Genomic DNA, 19,460 nt, shown 5'->3' with positions numbered 1-19,460 from the left:
TTTCTGTGTGTAAGACGAGAAACGTTTCAAAGTCGTTGCAACGTAAACCGCAATCTGTTTTTAATTGAAAATGCAACAACAAAGGCACCACAGAGCCCAACAGCCAGAGAGAGAGAGAGATGTGTGTACAGGGTACAGGAAGAGGCAGGGGCAAAGACAGGGCCAGATAAAAGTGAGGCAAGCAGGCGGAAAATGGTAAAATGGTAACTGGGGAATATAATAGTGAGGTATACATATATATACACATATGTAGTATAGGTATAGGTATAGTATGCGGGGCCTTCCAAACAGGAAATGCAGCTAATCAAGCGTGTGAGTTGCAACAAATTGCAATTGGGTCCCTGGCTGCCTGACGGCCTGGGTGCCTGCCTGCCACAGATATCTGTGCCTGTGCCTGTGCCTATGCTGCCTGGACTCTTGCTACGGTTTGTTGCCGGTGTTGTAAGCAGCTTACGGTTCGACAACAACAACAACAACGACCACGATAGCGACGCCGACGCCGACGCCTATGCGTCTGCGCAGGCAGCGCAACAAGCATCTAGCATCGAGCATCGAGCGGAAGGGAATTCCCGTTTTCCGGATTAGCAGACAAGCAGAAAAACACACAAAACAATAAAATAAAATAATAATAAAAAAAAGGGAATCTCTCTCTATGGCAGGGATGAGGCAGGTCATAGGGTGGGATTAGGGTGCGAGCAGGTCCCGCCTAGGCGTAGACACCTAATTCTACCTGACACCGCGGGCTCTGCCCCGCTTTCCCGCTTTCCGCTTGCGACACGGCGTATGCGCAATGCGGCTGCACGCGGAGGCAGAGACTTATGCAACGACTGTTGTGGGAATGTGATATGTATGGTGCGGGGGAAGGTGAAGGTGATGGGATGGGATGGGATTCTACAATGTTCATGTGTACATGGATAAATAAATAGATCTGTGGACTTACCCGCTGGTCGATTGGATCGCCTGCCCGTGTCGGACTCCTCGAACATGAGCGGGGCATGACGTCGCCCCTCCACCAGGCCGCCGGTTAGGCACAGCAACAGTCCCACGATGAGCAGGTGGCGCAACTGATGGCTCAGCCGGCCCATGGGCCAGCTCTGTGATGCGGATGCAGATGCAGATGCGGATGTAGTGCTGGTGCTGGAGTTGCTGCTGTTGCGAGAGGTGGATGTGGAGGCGGAGGCGGAGGTGGAGGTGGAGTCTGTGGAGCTTTTCCGGCTGTTGCTGCTTTCCAGATTCGGCACTGTGCCCGTTGCTGTGGCCCAGGCCACGCCTCCACTGATGCTGCCACTGACACTGGAACTGCCACTGCCACTGCCACTAACACTTGGCCCCTGCTTGTTGGCCATTTCTCCTGTCGGCTGTCGTTTGCTGGGATTCGTTCGTTGATTATCCGCGGATACTGTATCGTTTTGTATTTGTATTACTTAGTATGTATTCTTTCGGATACAGTTGTTATTTAAGCACGTTTTTTAATAAAAACCACACACAGTAAAAAAATAAATAAACCAAAGGTCAGAGCACACACACACAGCAGAGAGTACTGCTCTCAGGGGGGGGACAGATTGGTGGATTGGTCGATGGGGGGAGGCCTTGCGGTGGGCTTTCTGCGGTGTGGGTTGCCGTCTTGCGGCACGGTATAGTGCGGTGCGGCACGGTGCGGTGCGGTGCGTTGCGTTGCGGTTCGGTGTGGCGCGGAGAGTGAGTCGACAACTGTATTGATATAGACTTTTTGCGTAGCGCGATCGATCGCTTCTACTCGATTTTCTTTTCTCTTTTTCTTTGCCTTCGCTTCGCTTCTTTTCTTTTACTTTACTTTCTGCTTTCTGCTTTTTGTTGTGTTGTTTGGCTTTTGCTTTTGTTTTTGTCCTACTATATATTTCTCTGGCCGATTAGATAACACATGCGAGTTTCGCGCGCCGATTTGGATTTATTTGATTTTTTGTTTTTTATATTTGTTGTATAAATTTTGGTTGTTTTTTTTTTTGTTTGTTTCTTTCTTTCTTTCCTTCGATTTTGTGTCTTCAACAATTCGAGGCTGTTTCCAGAGTGTGTTTCAAGTTAGATACTTTCGAGACTTCTTCAGATACTCTTTCATTCACTTTTCAGACCATGGAAGATTTCAGATCTGAGCGGTACCCTACGTACGAGTTCTATACAGTGTAAGCGAAACGGAACGGAACGTACCAATGCTAAGCGCGGATCAGATCCGAATAGATCTGAACGGATCGGATCGGTTGGGTGGTAGCTCTTTTTTTGTGTTGCTGCTACTGTTGCTGGTGGTTGGAGCGGTTTACCCCAAGTGCTGTTTTTGGCACGATGCGGATCGCTTTTCGTCGCTTTTCGCTTGGGCTTTGGCTTGGGCCTGGCGTTATTTCAGTTTCAGTTGTCGGCAAGTCGGCGACTTTTTATCTACTAGATAGCTCGCGGTGTGCACTGCCGTGTATATTGCTGGCAGAGCGGCGGCTGCTGCGCGGCGGCGCTCGCTACAAGCTCACTCTCTCGCTCTCTCTCTCTCTCTATCTATCTCTCTGTGTGGCTGTATGTGTGTGAGGTGCGTTTGTTCACGATTGTTGTCGCGTGTGTGCCTGTCTGTGTGCTTGTGTATGTGTGTTGTGCGGTTGCGAACGTTTGGTAAAATAATGTCCACACGTATCGGACGTTGGAATAAATAAACTAAAAATCCAACAAGCGCGCACGACGATGACAGCAGCAGCAGCAGCGGCAGCAGCAGAGACAGAGCAGCAGCAGGCCGCCGGCAGAGCAGCAGACAGCAGGGGCAGCAGGCAGCACTCAAGTGAGTGTGAGGGAGAAAGCAGGATAGATGGCCAGAGCGCGAGAGCCAAAACAGGCAAAAAATGTTGCAGAGAGCGCGCGAGCGCAACAAAGTTTCGGGCCCGATCGGGCGTTCGGGCCGCCTGCCTTCGGCTGGTTTGCAATTTTCCTCTGCTGCTGCCAGCGTCGCTGTTGTCGTCGGACTCTGATGCTGATACTGCTGCTGTTGCTGCTCTGTCGCTGCTATTGTTTGCAGTTTTCGCAAAATAACAAAATGTTGGCTTAAAACTTTTTGCGCTATCGGTGTGTGTGTGCGAGTGTGTGTGTTTCTCTACGTAGATGTATGGATGAGTCGCGTGTCGAAGAGATGCTTCGGCGATGACGAACGTTCCGACGTCGCCGTGCGGTCGAATGCAAAGTTGAATGAGCGCAGCGCTGCCCACTGCGCATGCGTGCCGTGCTGCTGCTGCGCATACTTTTGGGGCGCACGCAACATGTTGCAATACCAGGCTAAATGTTGCTGGACACACTTGGCCCTCTGCCTCTGTCTCTGCCTCTGCCCGCCCTGTTGCTGCTGCAGTTCCTGCTGCTGCCTCAACGTCTACCTTCGCCGCTGTCCCCTTTCAACCCCTCTCCAATCACGGATGGTTGTGCAAATTTCTCTGCTGACGGCGGCGTGGGCGTGAATTCTCACCTGGGCGTCCTTTACCCGCAGTCTCTCTGTCCCTGTCCCTGTCTCTGTCTCTGCCTCTGCCTCTCTCTTTCTTTCACTGTTTGTGTGGGCCAGGGTCTGCGCCAATCGTACGCTCAGGTCCAATGAGACGGAAGGAGGATATTGCAAATGGTTGAAATGGGAAAAAATCTGAACACTAGAAGGTTTTTCCTTTAAGGGATGCTCATGCATCAAGGGTGCATTCTATAGCAGAGGAGCAAGAAAAGGACACAAATCTAGTGGATATTTCCATTTTTAACCATCCATTACCCTCGTGCATCCTTTTCGCGCCCATACGCCACCTTCTGGGACATATTCGAATAAAGTGCAATAAAATCGGTCAGATTCCATCAGATTTCAGAAACTAGGGACTCATTTTCCTCATGGATACGGGTACCAGTATACACCATCATCACCATCACCATCTCCATCCCCATCGCTCATGAGCACACGCATTCCGCACACGCATGTGATGATGATGGTCAGGAATAATCATAGAAGTATTCATAGGAGACCCATGAAACGATCTTGGAATTCCGACCAAAAAAAATAAAAACCAACCAACGACTGACCGACTGCATTCCATGGTCCCTCAAAGATTGATCAAACGATGGAAATCGTCTGTGTGTGTGTGTGTGTGTGTGCGTGTGGATGTTTTGGCCATTGGTAAGAGTATTTGGCATTCCCGACCATTCTAAAGAGTTTACGAGTATTTGCCTTCGAGGCCGCTGGCCGGAGACACAAGTGCCACAAGACACAAGACAGTCAGTCCCTTTATGGCCGATACACACTATATGTACGTACATACATACATCATTATATATGGTATGCATACTACAGTCGTGTTCTTCGCGATGAGTCGGGGCACGTGTGAGCGCAATTAAAAACCAGAACAGGCACCAAACAGACAACAGCCACAGGAACAGCAACAGCAACAGCAACAAAGAATGAACTATATATTAAGTATTGCTAATAAATAATGTGAGAAAATATGACAAGCTGAAAAATACGAAATATGAATTGGAAATGCGAATGCGAATGTCTGCGGACCCCCTCCCCCCTCCTGTAGAAAACCAACAAAATGACCAAATTTTTGCGGTTTTTTGTGAGAGGTCTTTGGCGGAGGGGCAGGGAGCGGAGGGGCGTTTAGTTAATTAATTTGTTTGCTTTCGTTTTCGATTTCATTATCAACACGAAGGCAGCACCAGCAGCAACAACAACAACAACAACAAGAACAGCAGAGCATAGCGCCAGTCGATCCAATATGTAGACAACAACAATCGCGCGATATCGTTAACAATAATTTCTGTCACATTCGAAATAAAAATAAAACAAATTAAAATAGTTTTTGGTTTATTAAAAGCATAAAATACGAACAAAATGTAAGCCCCGTATGAAATAATATGCATGAAAATAGACAGATGCCACCAGCAGCAAGAAGAGCAGCACACAATACACCAAGAGAAACGGGGGAGACACTTTTGCCATTCACGTGGACCTTTTCTTGTATCCAATGGCTCGCATTTTCTCTGAGTGCAGAAATACCGAAAGCATTAGAGAGCCAACAACCCAACAACATCGGCAAACAAACAACAAACTCAGCGACAACATTATGCCTTGGCGTTCAGACGCATTTCCATTTCCATCTGAATATTTCACATGTTTGTGGAATTACGAGCAGGCCCAAAAGAAATCCTTCGGGCTCTGTATACCCTACTCACTGGCTTCCGTCTAGATCACCTTTTGACGGGGTTTTCTATACATCACATAATATATAATTTAACAAAAATAATGTAATTCTGTTGGGGCACTTCTGACATCAAAAGAATTTCAATGATGGAAATGGATTCAGAGACTGTTGTCATTTTGTTGCCAAACTTAACCATCTGCTCGTACAGTTTTTCTTGTACCTGCTTTATGTACATATATTCTGCCTCACTATTCGTATTAGCTAATATGTCATTCAAGGTGGAAGTCGATCAGTGTCGTCTAGAACAGATCAGAGTGGAGTTTTTGTTGGAAGAAATACCAATATCAAACATAATAAAATAATATTCCCTTAATTGATATTTAGAAATCATTTTCAGGGTGCATCAATGCACCCTGCATCGATGCTGTTCCCCGAATGAGGTGTTCCCTATTTAATGCTTTTAATCCTTTTTTTTCTTCAGCCTCATTTAATGCGCTGCTGGCAGAGCAGCCACCAGCGACGTCGTCGTCGTCGTCTGCAATTCGAAATATTCCTATAAATGTTTTGGCCTCACGGCCCCGCCGCAAACAAATAAATATATATTCCCCTCGCCACCCCAGCCCACTCCCCCCGCCATACACAGATGTGCTACCAAGAAAATACAATATTGTATGCATATACATACGTACATACATATGTATATTGTATGTATATCTCGTATATGAACGATATCTGTCGCTTGTCTCTACATAAAAAAAAAAAAATAAATGTTAAATGTCTGAAACATGCGTACAAAATGCCATTGCAAAAGCAAAGGCAGAAAACACCAACGACACCAATCAACAATCACCAACAAAAGCAGCGGGAAAGCAGCGGGAAAGCAGGGAAAAAGCCAAAAAAGCAACGCTTTTCTAGACGAACACAAAACAGAAAATTGCTTTTCCTTTGATTTATGTAGTTTTAGCGAGCGCCGTCGACGTTGACGTTGATGCTGCTGCGGCTGCGGCTGCGGCTGCACTGCCAGCACCGACGTCAACGCCGACGCCGTTCAACATAGCAGCAGCATGACACACACAACACAGTATATATGTATATTTGAACGATCTGTGCGAGCATATAGTTAGTGAAAATATGATTTCCATGTCGGAGAAAAGTACGAGTATGCCCGGCCTTTGTGATCTCCGACGGAACGGACAGATCGGCAGGGAGACTTGAGATGATATAGGATTCGGAAGTCACCACCCAGCCCCTGCTATATGCGTTACTCTTAGATCCCTCAAACGAGGGTCATTGGCAAGCAAATGTTAAGGGAGCGCACATTCAAGAGGATGGCATAGACTCGCTTATCAGATTGAGTCGTCCACTCTGGTGGGTTACATAAATACCCGTACCCCTACCCGTATGTACATGTCATTGCTCTATTTAGAGCCCACTTCACCAGTCAGGCCATGGGTTGCTTCGATTGAGTGCACTACTCGATAGATAATGTAAACGCATTGCGCATACGCCGCGTAATCCGATAGAACAGTAGCCAGGTAACGTCCGTGGATGTGGATGTGTGCTAGCAAGTGTGAAACTCTTTGACAATGCAACGTCAAGGTGTCAGAGCTTCCAAACCGCATTCAGCAGCAGCAGCAGCAGCAGAAGCAGAAGCAGCAGCAGCAGCGAAGTACCCAGCAGTCCCACTACGTAAATCAAGATGCTTGGGGCCTTAGTTAATGGCTTGATTGACAAGCCCCGGGCTAAGCTAAGTCGATATCTAGCCATAAGGTCTGCCTGATGGCTGCTGGCTGCTGGTCTCCGCCGTACCAGCATCTCTGCTTTGCGGTAGGCTCATTGCGAGACGTTTGTAACTGTCAATCATAAATTAGATGCCAATCAAAGCGAATCACAAAAACATCAGCTCGGCACCAAATTGCTCACATTCATTTAAATGGCAAATGGAAAATGGAAAACGGAAAATGGCAAAGGCAATGGCAATGGCAAACGTAAAACGCACACAGAAAGATATCACCAAGAGGCGAAGTGAAACAGAAAATACACACACACACACCACATACAACGCATACAACACATATGCATGTAGATAGATAGAGAACATAGTGTCCATCACATAGAGACAGCACATTGGTTGTATTCGAATTGCATTTCCAATTGAGTTGATGGTCATCCAAGCCAAAAGGTCCAATTATGAATGATGATGGTCGTACGGAGAGGTGGAAGGATACAAAGAGAGATGATTGAACGGAATAGAAGTATGCGAACGATTAAAGGTGACTACTTGAGACCCTGGCTTAGAGCTAGAAATGGATCTGGATCAATTCGGTACTTTATTTGGGATTCTATTACATTTTGTCCCCTATAATATCCCATGATACTTCTGGAAAGAAAGCCTTGGAATTGAAAGTTCACATTGTTATTCCCTATAGAGCCCTACATAAGCACGAGGGTATATTATTTATAGACATGGTAACCCCATAATGGTTCTCTACCTCCATAGCAACAGAGAGTTGCTCTCTCTGTCTGTGTCTCTACCCCTCTACCACTCTCTCGCTCTCTTTCGCTGTCTCTCACTGTTGTTTCCTCTCTCTTTTGCTGTGGGCCAAAAATATCGCGTATACGTCATGTGTGCGTCGTCTGGTGCCATAAAAAGCGTCAGTGGCCGTTGAGCTGGTAGTGCGAGTAAGTAGCAATGCCGGCGACAGGGGACTAACTGGCCAAGAGTCGCAAAGCAGTTAACAGCTACACAACTAGCTGTTAGTTGTCTCCATTTCATGATCAAGCGATCGATCGATCGATCGACCGATCGACCCACCGACCGACCGGCAGCTTAAAGCGAGCTCGATTGTTTGATCAATTGATTGGACGGCTGCTTGGGAGGTTTTTTGTTTTGTTTTAAGCCACACGTGTGGAGTGATCTCTCTATCTCTCTGACTCTCCTTTCCTCTTCTTCCCGTGCATTTCTCTCTGTGTTTCTTTACTCTCTTGGTGTCAAGTCTCTGTAGTGTTTTATCAGGAGATATATTTTTTGTTGGAATGATTTGCAATACACTTCCTCACCTTCTTGCATTTTCTTACTATTCTCAGTGTCTTTTTCCGTCTCTTCGTCTGACACGGCTCTCTGTCAGCTCTGTGTGTATTTGTCTCTTCCTCTCTCTCTCTCTCTCTTTCTGTCTTTCTGTCTACGAGCTTCAATCGATCAAGAGAATGCTTATAGCAAATACCGATGGCTCGTCATCGGCTTTAACAATTTATGTACTTACTCCACCGCCACCACCTCCACCTCCTACTCCACTGCCACCCCCAGTACCCCCTGACGCCCTACCACGCCCTCCCCTCAATTTGAATCATGCTGCAAGTCACCAACAATTGCCATTCGATTGGAATTGTAAATGGTTGCTGTTGTTGCTTTTCAAACGTTCAGAAATTTCATCATACAGTAGACCGATCTATCCCCACCAATACCTTGGCCCCTCACCACCTCACCACCTCAGCACCTCACCGCCCGCTGGAACTGGTCCGAATCGATCGTCGTTCGATTGATTTTTCTTTTTTCAATCTTTTTTTCTTTTTAGTTTTTTGCTTTTGTTTCGTTTTTTGTTTTTTTTTTGTTAGTGGTCCGCCCTTTTTAGCATCAGAGTCGGGTCTAAACATAGTAATGAGGGAAGAAATCAAGCCCCATTCCTGGGTAATTGTCCCGTTTTGGGTGTGTGTCCCATGCAAGTGTCTTCGGGCTCTTTCCAAACTGAACCGAACTGAACTGAACACAACTGAACTGATACGGGATCGGATTGGATAAGATCGGTTTCGAATTGGATTGGAATTGGCCTGGAATTGGCCTCTTGGCGGCATTCCATTCCGATGCGATCATTAAAACCGAAAGTGGCGGCAGTGCCAACGAAGCGGGTTGGGAGAGGGCGAGGACGGGGACGGGGACGGGGGAGGTGCAGTAAGGTGCGATACGAAATTGTACCTCTCATGATGAAACAGATCTGTCCTTTTTGATAATCCACCAGATTGCATACATTAATGAATGAGCCCTACTTATACGATATTCCCGATCGCTCAGCTTTGTTTAATTTTTTGTCGGAATCAATATTACGAAACGCAGTGTGTGCGCTGAGTAATACTTAAGAGCGAAAGCCCGCACCCCACATGTATGTTCGTATGCTCGTATGTTCTGCCATTTCCATATCTAATAATCATAGGCATATGTCATATTTTTCTGGCACTTAACATATCGCTTAAGAGCAATTTGAAGTGAATTAAAGCCATAAATGTTGATGTAAGTGCCGGAAAAAAACACTGCTCACACACACGAACACAAACAAAAACACAAACAGATACAGGTACATACACAAATGGCACGACTATGTCACATTGGAAAAACGAAGAGTGTTTTTTTCGAAAATGTTCTAAAAATGTGTGTTCGGTTTTGGGATTTCTGCTGCGTCGCTGAACGCGCGCGTTTCTGTCGTTATCGATCGATATCGATAGCGATTTCTTCACGGTTCTATTGCATTTTCTGAACAGGACACAATATGGCGGTTTCGGCTCCGCTTCGGCCTTTCGTTTTCGTTGCGGTTCGGGTTCGTTTCGGTCTCGACTTCCGTTCCGTTTCGGTTCGGGTTGATTCGGTTCGACTCGGTTCGGGCGTCGGCGTCGGGTGTGAGAAGCGCGCGCGCGTCTCTCTAGCGGCGTTCGTTCGGTCGAACTGAAGTTTGGCCCGCGCTGCTAGAGCATAGACTTAGACAACGGCAGAGGCAGAGACAGAGGCAGAGGCTGCGACCGCGGCAGCGACAGTTAGCAACAGTAGCAGATCTCTCCCGCAACCGCTCTTTCTCTCTCTCACTCTCTCCCTATCGTGTCACAAAATAGACGGCGGACAGCTGATCTGTCAGCGGAAAGCAGGGAGGCTGCTGCTGTGCTGTTGCGGCGGTGACAGTGTTGCCAGAGAAACATATCGATATATCCATAAAAAGCCTCCAACAGCATTGAATCGCGAAACGCGTGAATAAGTATGTGGTGAAGGAAGAAGCACAACACTTGCTGTAAGCTCTCCAGTGATGCTTGCACCACCTGGTGGAATCTGGTATCCCGCCACATTGCTGTGGGTTTTATTTCTCTCGGAGGTCTTATCTCATGATGTCACATCTAATGGAATTCTCTTCGGAAAGCCTCTTACCTGGTGAGCTTGTGATACGTTAGCTGATAAACTTCCAAGGGTATGTTCAGACTCGACTCCCCACAGGTTGCCTCTTACCATTTTTGGTTGCTCTTTTCTACCTTTGACAGTGGAACCCCCATCCAGATCGGCTCCAGAGCCGTGCCCAGTGCCAGACCCGATCCGATGTGCTGATATGCTTAGTGAGGCGTGAGGCCTCACCCACTCGCCGCCGGGCAGGCACTAACCTAGGACAGGCCAGGCCATCTTGGGTGATCGGTGTTCGATGTTTCATAGATGAAATTCGAGCTTTCCATGTGCGTGAAATCGTACAAATATTTGGCATATTTCGAGATCGATGGCTGCCATCGATGCAGCCATTGCTGACGTCAGAGTCAGACCAGCGATGATCGATCCATCAAGATGGAGAGAGCAGGAGAGTGTGGGGCATTTAACTGTTGGCCAAGCTGTTTTACTTTGTATTTTTTGTTTATATATATTTCGAGTTACTTTGTAAGTGCTGCGGTCTAAAAATAGCAATTCCCGCTTAAGTTGTAGAACATTTTCCCAGCCCGGAATGTACACAGACACACTCGTTGCGGCATACAAACAATCTGGTTTCCCTTTCAATTCATATTCTGTCACGATTCGACGTCGTTGTTGGTGCTGTCTCAGTCTCAGGCCCAGGGCAGGCCCAGGCCCAGTCCCGGTCCCAGTCTCGACTTTTGAGCTTAACAAATGAGGAAAATTTGACGGGGTTCGACGTGATTCCAGAGAAGGAGAAGCTAGGCTAAGAGTTGCAAAATAAACTTTGATTGGAATTGAGAATTAGGCTGAGATAGCGATAGGGTATCGATATTTGAAGAGCTCCTTTTAAGCATTTATGAGCAATATCCTCTGCCATGCTAGTTGAACTAATTATCGCAACAGACTTCTTTCTCTTGGGCGCCTCGCTAGAAACGTGAATGACCCCATAAATATTTGTTTAGCTGCTCGCAGCCGTATACGGGTACGGGTTCGCTTAGCGCCAATTTCAGCTGCGATTTCAGCAGGGAATCCAATCAATTATCGCCTTTGGGTGGGTGAGACCTGGCCAAGAGGCATGCCCGAGGTACTCGCAAGCAAAACACACGCCAATAAAAGGAAACAAACATCGAAGGGATGGTGGGACGGGGGAAGGGGCTCGGAGGCGGGAGCAAACAAACAGCACGCGATCATAAATATAACGGCACGTGAGACAGGGAGGGGAATCGGAATATGAATCCGAATGCGAATCCGAAGCGGAGCGATCGATGTGATCGTCTCCCGTGATCGCCATAAATCGGGGAGCAATAGCGAGAGACCGCACGAGGGCCCCGATGCCTAATGCAAATTCTATAAATTATTGCAATCTAAACAAATGAAAATGTTTATAACTATAGCCAAAGAACCGACCCGAAAAACCAAACACCACACACACTGCAGATCCATTGTCAGCTTCGTTGGACGAAGCGTTTAATACCCTTGCAGATCGATCATTTCGTAATGATCTCTGTAGTCAGTCCTAGTCCGATCTTGCACCAAAAAGAGGAACATATTGAACATATTTCCGCGTGTCTGGTGCAAATCCCCAAATACCTTTTGAAAGGGCATGCACATTGAGTTTTATCAGCGATCGCGTAGAGGCGCGTGATCTTGCGAGAGAAAAATAGAAGCGACGCTGACGCTGATTGTGCCGATGATGATGATGATGGGACTGGGACTGGGAATGGGAATGGCAATGCGAACGAGGAATAGGAATGCTGGGGACGAGGACCCAACTGAGGACGAGGAGAGCCAAAAAGCTAGATGCGAATCGAGGTGATGATGGCGATGAGTCAAGTCAAATCAAATCGAGTATTCGACTCGAGTCGAGTCAAGCCACGGCGGCGTCGGCGACGGCGGCGATAGATAGTCACGGCATGAGCACGAAATCCGCAGATAATTAAGACAATGCCCGAGCACGAGCACTGCCAGGCAGGCAGTGAGGCAGACAGGCAGACAGAGGAGCACCTCGGGGTATCTGCGAGATACCAAACCGCAGATACATCGCTGAGATAACAGCGAGACACGACCAGGGGAGAGCGGAAGGACGGCTGCTGTTGGCACTGGCCACGGGGAGAAGGCCCAATCAGTGAAAATCTGTGCGCAGACAGCGCAAATTGTTGGGCAATTATTTATGTGTTTTCTAAATTCTAGTTCTTCGCTGACCCCTTCCCCCTCCCACTCTGTTCTGTGTTGGGTGACATACGCGGCGTATGCGTAATGTTTGACTGTGTCAGCGGTGTTGGTGCCGTATACGTAATATAATGTCGAATTTGAGTGCAAATAAGTGCAATGCTGAGATCACTTGGGATATTCTGGATTCTGGAGTTTAGAGCTAAGACAAGGGGGGGGGGGGCTATTCTATCTATTCTATATTCTACCCCCTATTTTCCACTTCCTTGGCCTCTGCAATTGACGTTCAATCAATCGAACATAAGTGTTCCCATGAATCGTGACTTCTGTATACAATTCCATGAATGAATAATCAGGAAATGTTACGCACACTAGCGGCTGTCCCCAGTCCATAGTCCCTCTCGATCTTCCTTCTTGTTTAATAGTCTCTGGTCCAACTTTAGCCGTGACTTACCATATATGTATATACATATATACTATATGGGTGTTATGTGCCTCTATCTGTAGTCTATGCGGGCCTGATGTCGCTGCCTTTTTTCCTGGCAAATGCAAATTTGTTTTCTGTCAATGGAGCGTGGAACGTGCGAGGGCCGTTGGCACAGTGCTCGGGCTTTTGCCACCTTCACGTCACATCGCTGGCCGCGTCCCAAAATGTCTCGCTGTCGGAATGGAAGCCCGGAGACGGCGACGGCTGTCGGACCGTCTCGTGCTAGGGATGAGATCCATGATCGCGTTTCGGGGGCCAGCACGAACTTCACGAAGAAATGCGAGATATCAAAATACTACTTTAAAAGGTACTGGTATTGTCATCGTCCTTCCTAGAGAGCCTCCCAGAGGAATGTAGTGCAAACCTACAACCATTCCTCATTAAGAATAAGGAAAACAAAAACAAACCATCCTTCAGATCAGGGCAGCTTAAGCACCCTGTTGCCAAGGCAAGCCGCATTCCTGATTCGTTTACCTTCCAGGGAAAACTCTCGGCTGTAGTTTACGCATCTCCCATTTGCTCATGTCTTTGTCGCTGCAATGCGTGCCCACTGTACTCGGCACGTACACGCGTACAGTGTGTGTGTGTGGGTGGGGAGGTGTGTCTCCTGCCCCTGTCCGACTCCGATGCCCAATTCGTGACACAACAAGGAGAGGGAAAGTAGGAGCAGCTGACTGGCAGCCGATTGTGCGAGAGTGCAAAAATAATTTATGGGACTACCGCAAATCGGATTTCGTTTTCGATTCGATTCAAGGCGATGCGTTCTGCGTTCTACGTTTTTCGCTCTGAAGCTGGAAACGGAAGTGGAAAGTCACGTCCGAGAAAGAGGCTCGAGTGACCGAAACCGGGTCGGATGAGTCCTACAGATCCGTGAGATCTGTCCAGTGTCAGGGCTCACGGATTGTCCCGCTCCCTACCCCAACATCTGCGTTGACTGTCAACTTGTTCTGCTTCTGTTGCCACTTTTGCTTTTGCTTTTGCACCAGCTCCATCCGCATCCACATCCACATCAACATCAACATCCATAGCTCTAGTCCCAGTTCCAGCTCCAGCTCCAGCCCCAGCCCCAGCCCCAGCTCCAACTTCTCCAACTTGACTAGTACAAGATTATTGACATGCCAACATGCTGTTGCTGTTGTTGCCGTTCCTTTGTTGTTCCTGATGTGGCAGAAGTTGCTCCTTTTCTGCGGCAAAACTCATATGAAATTGCATAGTGAGTGCCCAGCAAAGCGGTTTGACTAGCTTTGGCTATCAACTTGTTGCATCTCTTGTAGCTGCTGCTGCTACTGCTGCTCTGGCTCTGGCTCTGGCTGGGGCTCTGACGAGCACGTTGTTGGCTATTAGAAAGGCATGTGAAATGTTCCCTAATTGTTGGAATTTTAATACATCCAACAACAGCCACTCTGCGCCACTCTGCGCCACTCCGTGTGTGCCTGCCTGTCTGACAGTGAATCTGGGAGGGGACTGCCATGTCACTGAGCCCCACTGCGATTAACTGGAGACCCAGGTCCACATCCACATCCACGTCCAGATCCAACTCCAGGCGCTTGCCCAATTGCAATTTTCGTTGGATGGCCCTTGAGTCTAAGTACTCTATTAGCGGATGCCTTGCTAATTGACACTTGCTCCCAGAAACAGTTACGGTCCCCCTCCTCCCATTCCACCAAAAAAAGAGACCACCAGAAACAGTTACGGTTACGGTTACGGTTTCCCGACGAGAAGACCCAGAACAAGAGTAAACCAACAGCAACACCAAGCCAAGCCAACCCAAATAAAGCAAATCAAGTACAAACAGAGCCGAAAATGTGTTAAGACTTTGATGGTCAGCCATAAACAAGATAAACAGCCAAAGAAACGAAACGAAACGAAACAGTCTCGATAACGGAGAAGGAGAACCAACCCAAAATGAACCCAAGATGGAGTAGGGGAGGAGTAGGAGTAGGAGATGGAGAAGACAGCGACGAGCGAAGAGCGACGAGGTCAGGAATTGCAACACGAATCAGATAAAGTTGTTGTTGGCATTATCAGTTGTAATGAGGATGATTATGATGATCAGGGGCAGCAGTTACTGGCAGTCTCTACGCGAGAGAGGGGGCCATGGCTGGCTGGCACTTGCACTGCCAGGTTACATAAATTGCCAAAAGCGAGGCACCGGCATGGAGTCCTCGTCCTCAGAGTCGGAAACAGCTGATAAGATCTCCCCCACTCAGAGAGCACAGTGCAGAGCGGCACTTTAAGGCTTCCCCTTGGAAGGTTGGAATTAAATGGATTGGCCCTGAAAATGATGACCAGGGAGCCGCTATGTAGAATCCCCATTTTATCCATAAGAATTATCTATTAACAACCATTCCTTTCTTATCATTTTCTGGATTATCTCTTCCAGTCTTACAACTGCGACACGCACTGTACGTGCATATATTAATGTAGGAGATTCGTCCGAAGTGCGTATCAAAATATAACCATAATAAAAATTCGTATAATGATGCATCATAAATCGCGGCGAGTGCCTTCGGCATCGGCATCGGCATCGGCATCGAGGTTGGGCTCTGATCCTCCTCTGATCATCGGGAGCGGGTGGTTCCTGCATTAAGGATCGAGAATGGCTGAGACCGAGACCGAGACCAAGACCTACCTGACCAGGCATATTTCATACGAGTACCCCACACCCGAACGGACGAACGAACGATAATTTAGTATTTCTACCATTCCCATTCCCGGTTCCCAGTTCCCATTTCCATACTGTTGTGAGGCACTGTCAATTCAGTGTAAATTTCAACTATTAAATGCCAATTTATGGGGCATAGCTTATAATTTTTATTATCAGTTTTATAACACCTTCCCCAACAAAGAGTCGACATAAGGGGCGTGGCATTTTGCCTCTGCCTCTGTCTCAGTTCCCGTTCCCCTTTCCGTTCCCCGACTCCACTTCAGACTCAGGCTCAGCTTCAGATCTTTTGAACCTCTTCAGAGCAGAGCAGAGCCCAAAGGCCCTTCCTGACTGGGCCCCTGTGAGCCGGGGCTGTGCCGTGCCGTGCGGTGCCGTGGCGTGGCGTGGCGTGGCATGGCGTGGTGTGGCGTGAGAAGAGATTGAAAGAAGGAATTCGCAGATAAATCACACTAAATCATTTCACTCTGCCTCCAGTACACGGCGCATGCTGCAATGCAACAGACCAACGACGATCCAGCCACAGACATTCAGTCAGACAGCAATAACAAAGGCCACTGCAAAAGCTGCAAAAAAAGGAAAGAATATCTGAAAAAACTGCAGCTACAACAACGAATCGAAATGAAATAATCGACATAAGCTGCCGACTATCAGATACCCGGGAACCATCCTGTAATTCTGAATACAAATAATACTTCGCATTCTGTGTCTGTGACGATCGTCTTCATATTTCCAAAATTGTAAGAGTGTACCCATCAAAAGTTCTGGTATCCAATAATTTGGACACTTTAAAAGTTCCGAAACGTATCCTTCAGCTTCTGAACAAACGAAATATACTCTATGGAAGAGTACCAGGTACGAAAAAAAAGGTAAAGTTCGCTGCCATCGGCGGATTGCGCATGTTGAACGCCGGCGCGTACTAATCACTCGCATTGTTACACGATCACGCCATGGCATCACGTAGCCAAGGTGAAAGAAGGCCAATACGAGGGGGTGGGGCTAAGAAGGGGGAGTGGATAAGAGAGGAATGGAATTGGCAATGGGAATGGAGGTGGAGCCAGCCAGGTGGGAGAGACAAATAGGCAGCAAATGTAACTGCACTCCACGACCGGGGATCAGGAATGGGAAAGGCAATGGCAATGCCAATGGTAATGATCAAATATTCATCCATAGTTTCTAATTTATTTAAAATATACCATTTTATAGATGGATACTCGTGAAGAAATTGGGAGGAGATAGTGTTCTAAGGCTAGCTTATAACCTTTGGGTTTTAATAACCCTTAATATTTATCCTGAAACCCACTAAACGCTTGATTGATCCCTCTAAAGGTTTTGGGTCGTCGCCCAATGGCGAGAGAGGCGGGGGGCTTTCCCTTTATTTCCCGTTATGCCCAATTCGGTTCGATCCCAAATTTCGACTATATTTTCGTGTCTGTGAGTGGATGGTCGGAACTTCAAGCCCGATGGAAATAATATACCTTTGAAGATGCGAGTGTCGTTCTAGGAATATTGATACATTAATCTATTAATGAGTTCCAATCAATTTAAGAGTTATTCAAGCTATTGAAAATTTCACTCTCTTTTATATAGCCGAAGTAAACATCTCGGATATGAGGGAGAAATTAATAAATGCCGATCATGGGATGGGGATTGATTCTATATGTATTATTGCGAATCAGAAATGTATGAGAGTACTTCAGAAGATGATAAAGCAGAAAGAAAGCATTTTCTTCATGTCTTATCCCCTTCAAACCCCAAATGGCTGTAGCTTTCCCATTGTTCCCATTATTTCCTCTACTGTTTACCACAAATCTTTGGCGGAGCAACAAAAAAATCGATCGAGTCTGTCGAACCTGTCTGTCTGTCTGTCTGGCTGGCAAGGCCAACCCTCGGCCATGAACCAATTCCGGCCAATAGATACAATATATTAGGTACATATGTATATGCATATGGCGTGTATACGCGTACATATGTAGATACATATGTTAACAGGCATACTCGCACGAGTATCTGTATCTGTGTGCGGTGTGGTGTGGTTCTATCTGGAGATGACTGTTTATGTTGTGTGAGGTCGTCAAGTTCAGCAGTTGAAGGTTGCCGCGAGTTGGAGGCGTTTTTAAGCGCTGGGAAAACGCGCACAGTGGCCCCCGCTGCCGCTGGCGCTGCTGCCCGTTCAGATGTGCGGAGCATAAGTACATTAGCGGATTTATAGCCGTCGAACAATAAAAAAAGAACAAGGCGACAAACAACAACTCGCTAAAGAGCTAATGACTGGGATAATGATTTTGATTTCGTTTGTTTCGCGGGCAATATTATTGCTTTTTTTGTGGGTTGGCTGTCCGCCTGTCCTACTTAGCCTTTTCAATATTTTAGTTTTCAATTTTCCCCCTGATTGCTGGGGCCGCTGTTGTTGTGGGGCCATTGTGGATTCGTGCGTCAATAATTAGATCATCTCTCTGTTGGTTGTTGTAGAGACGATTAGCGAAATCAAAAGGCATCAGCCCACAAAGAAAGCGAAACGACATCCAAACACACTCGGACGGACACCCGCACACCCATCCATCCATCCATACTCGTAAGCGTACACCCATAAACAAACACACACTCACTCGCGGTCTGGGTATGGGAGGAAATTTCAATTCATTTCAATTTCGCTTTTGTTCAACTCTTTTTTTAGTACCCATTACCCATTAGGGTTCAGAATGGGTGTCATGGAACCGTCAGCGCGAAGAAAATCATCTCCGAAACGGGGATCCATCAAGTGTTGCTCTCTCTCAATGGAGAAGGGGTATATCGTTGGGAAGGAATGATCCACATCAAAGCATCAATTGGCTATAAAATGTTGATCGACTCGTACGCCCAATGAACGATGCAATACATTGTATGTAAATCCTTTTATCCAAAGCCTCAAGCATGACCCGTAGACCCGTAGAAGCTCTTTTGAGAAGGATATGAATGGCCTTTTCTGTTACTGAGTCGTGTTCCTCGCTCTTTCCCAATAGGGTGCCAGCTGTTCTAGTGCCTGAAGGGTATAGGTATAGGGTATCGCCTAGTCGTAGTCCTCTCCCTCCAACAGATCTCCCTTGTTCTCCTTGAAAATGGCTAAGCGGATAAGACAAAGAAGAAATTTCTGTTCTGCTTTATAAACAGCATTTGGAAGCAAACATTTATAAATAATAGACGGGTGTGTATAAAAAAAGAAGCGCAAATTTAATGAAATTTTCGACTATTAGTTAGCTCTTTAGACTTTCATGAATCATGCGGTGCTGCGAGTGGGGAAAAGAAAGGGGAACCGCAAGGCGAACAGCAAGGGGAGCGGAACGGAGGTGGATCAGAGTGGGTGAGATGGGATCGCATGGGAGCGTGGGCAGGAGCGAAACGCAGACAAATTATAGACGTTAAAGCATTTGGTTTATGGCCACATTAATGGCATTGACTGGGATTGGACTGCCCGGTGGATTGGGTGGATAACACGATCGCTCTGCTCAGATATTTCCCATCCCCATTCCCGTTCCCATTCCCATCTCGGAGAGCCGCATAGACAAATTAATTAATATCCGCAGTCGTAAAGTCAGTGCGAAATGCAAAAACGGATCCAGTAAATCGCATTAATTGGATATCTCGGCCATTAAGGCTGCCAGACAGTGGCAGTGGCTGTTGTTGCTTTTGGCCAAAAAAAAAAACCATTAAATCCCGAAGAACCCGGAGCCGAATCGTTCTCAACAATAAACAAATGTGGAAATGCGCCTTTCCCCATACCAATCCCCATTCCCA

General features: G+C 47.1%; 1 protein-coding gene across 2 annotated transcripts in view; it reads right to left on the bottom strand.

Moving 5' to 3' along the window:
• Positions 1–9,889, bottom strand: part of sog (short gastrulation) — a 29,919-nt gene extending 20,030 nt beyond the window's left edge. Inside the window, exons 1-2 of one of the 2 annotated variants that reach the window (XM_033382387.1) lie at positions 9,532–9,889; positions 941–2,536 (exon numbers count right to left, since the gene is read on the bottom strand). In XM_033382387.1, the coding sequence (XP_033238278.1) occupies positions 941–1,346 (406 nt within the window). In that variant the 5' untranslated portion in view covers positions 1,347–2,536; positions 9,532–9,889. Of the gene's footprint in view, positions 1–940; positions 2,718–9,531 lie in introns of those variants that run through there. The other variant, XM_033382386.1, reaches the window with a different exon arrangement.
• Positions 9,890–19,460: the final 9,571 nt, after the last annotated feature.

The sequence above is a fragment of the Drosophila pseudoobscura genome, chromosome X (genome assembly GCF_009870125.1).
Source record: "Drosophila pseudoobscura strain MV-25-SWS-2005 chromosome X, UCI_Dpse_MV25, whole genome shotgun sequence".
Classification (NCBI taxonomy): Eukaryota; Metazoa; Arthropoda; class Insecta; order Diptera; family Drosophilidae; genus Drosophila; species Drosophila pseudoobscura.
This window is presented reverse-complemented; position numbering and strand designations above follow the sequence as displayed.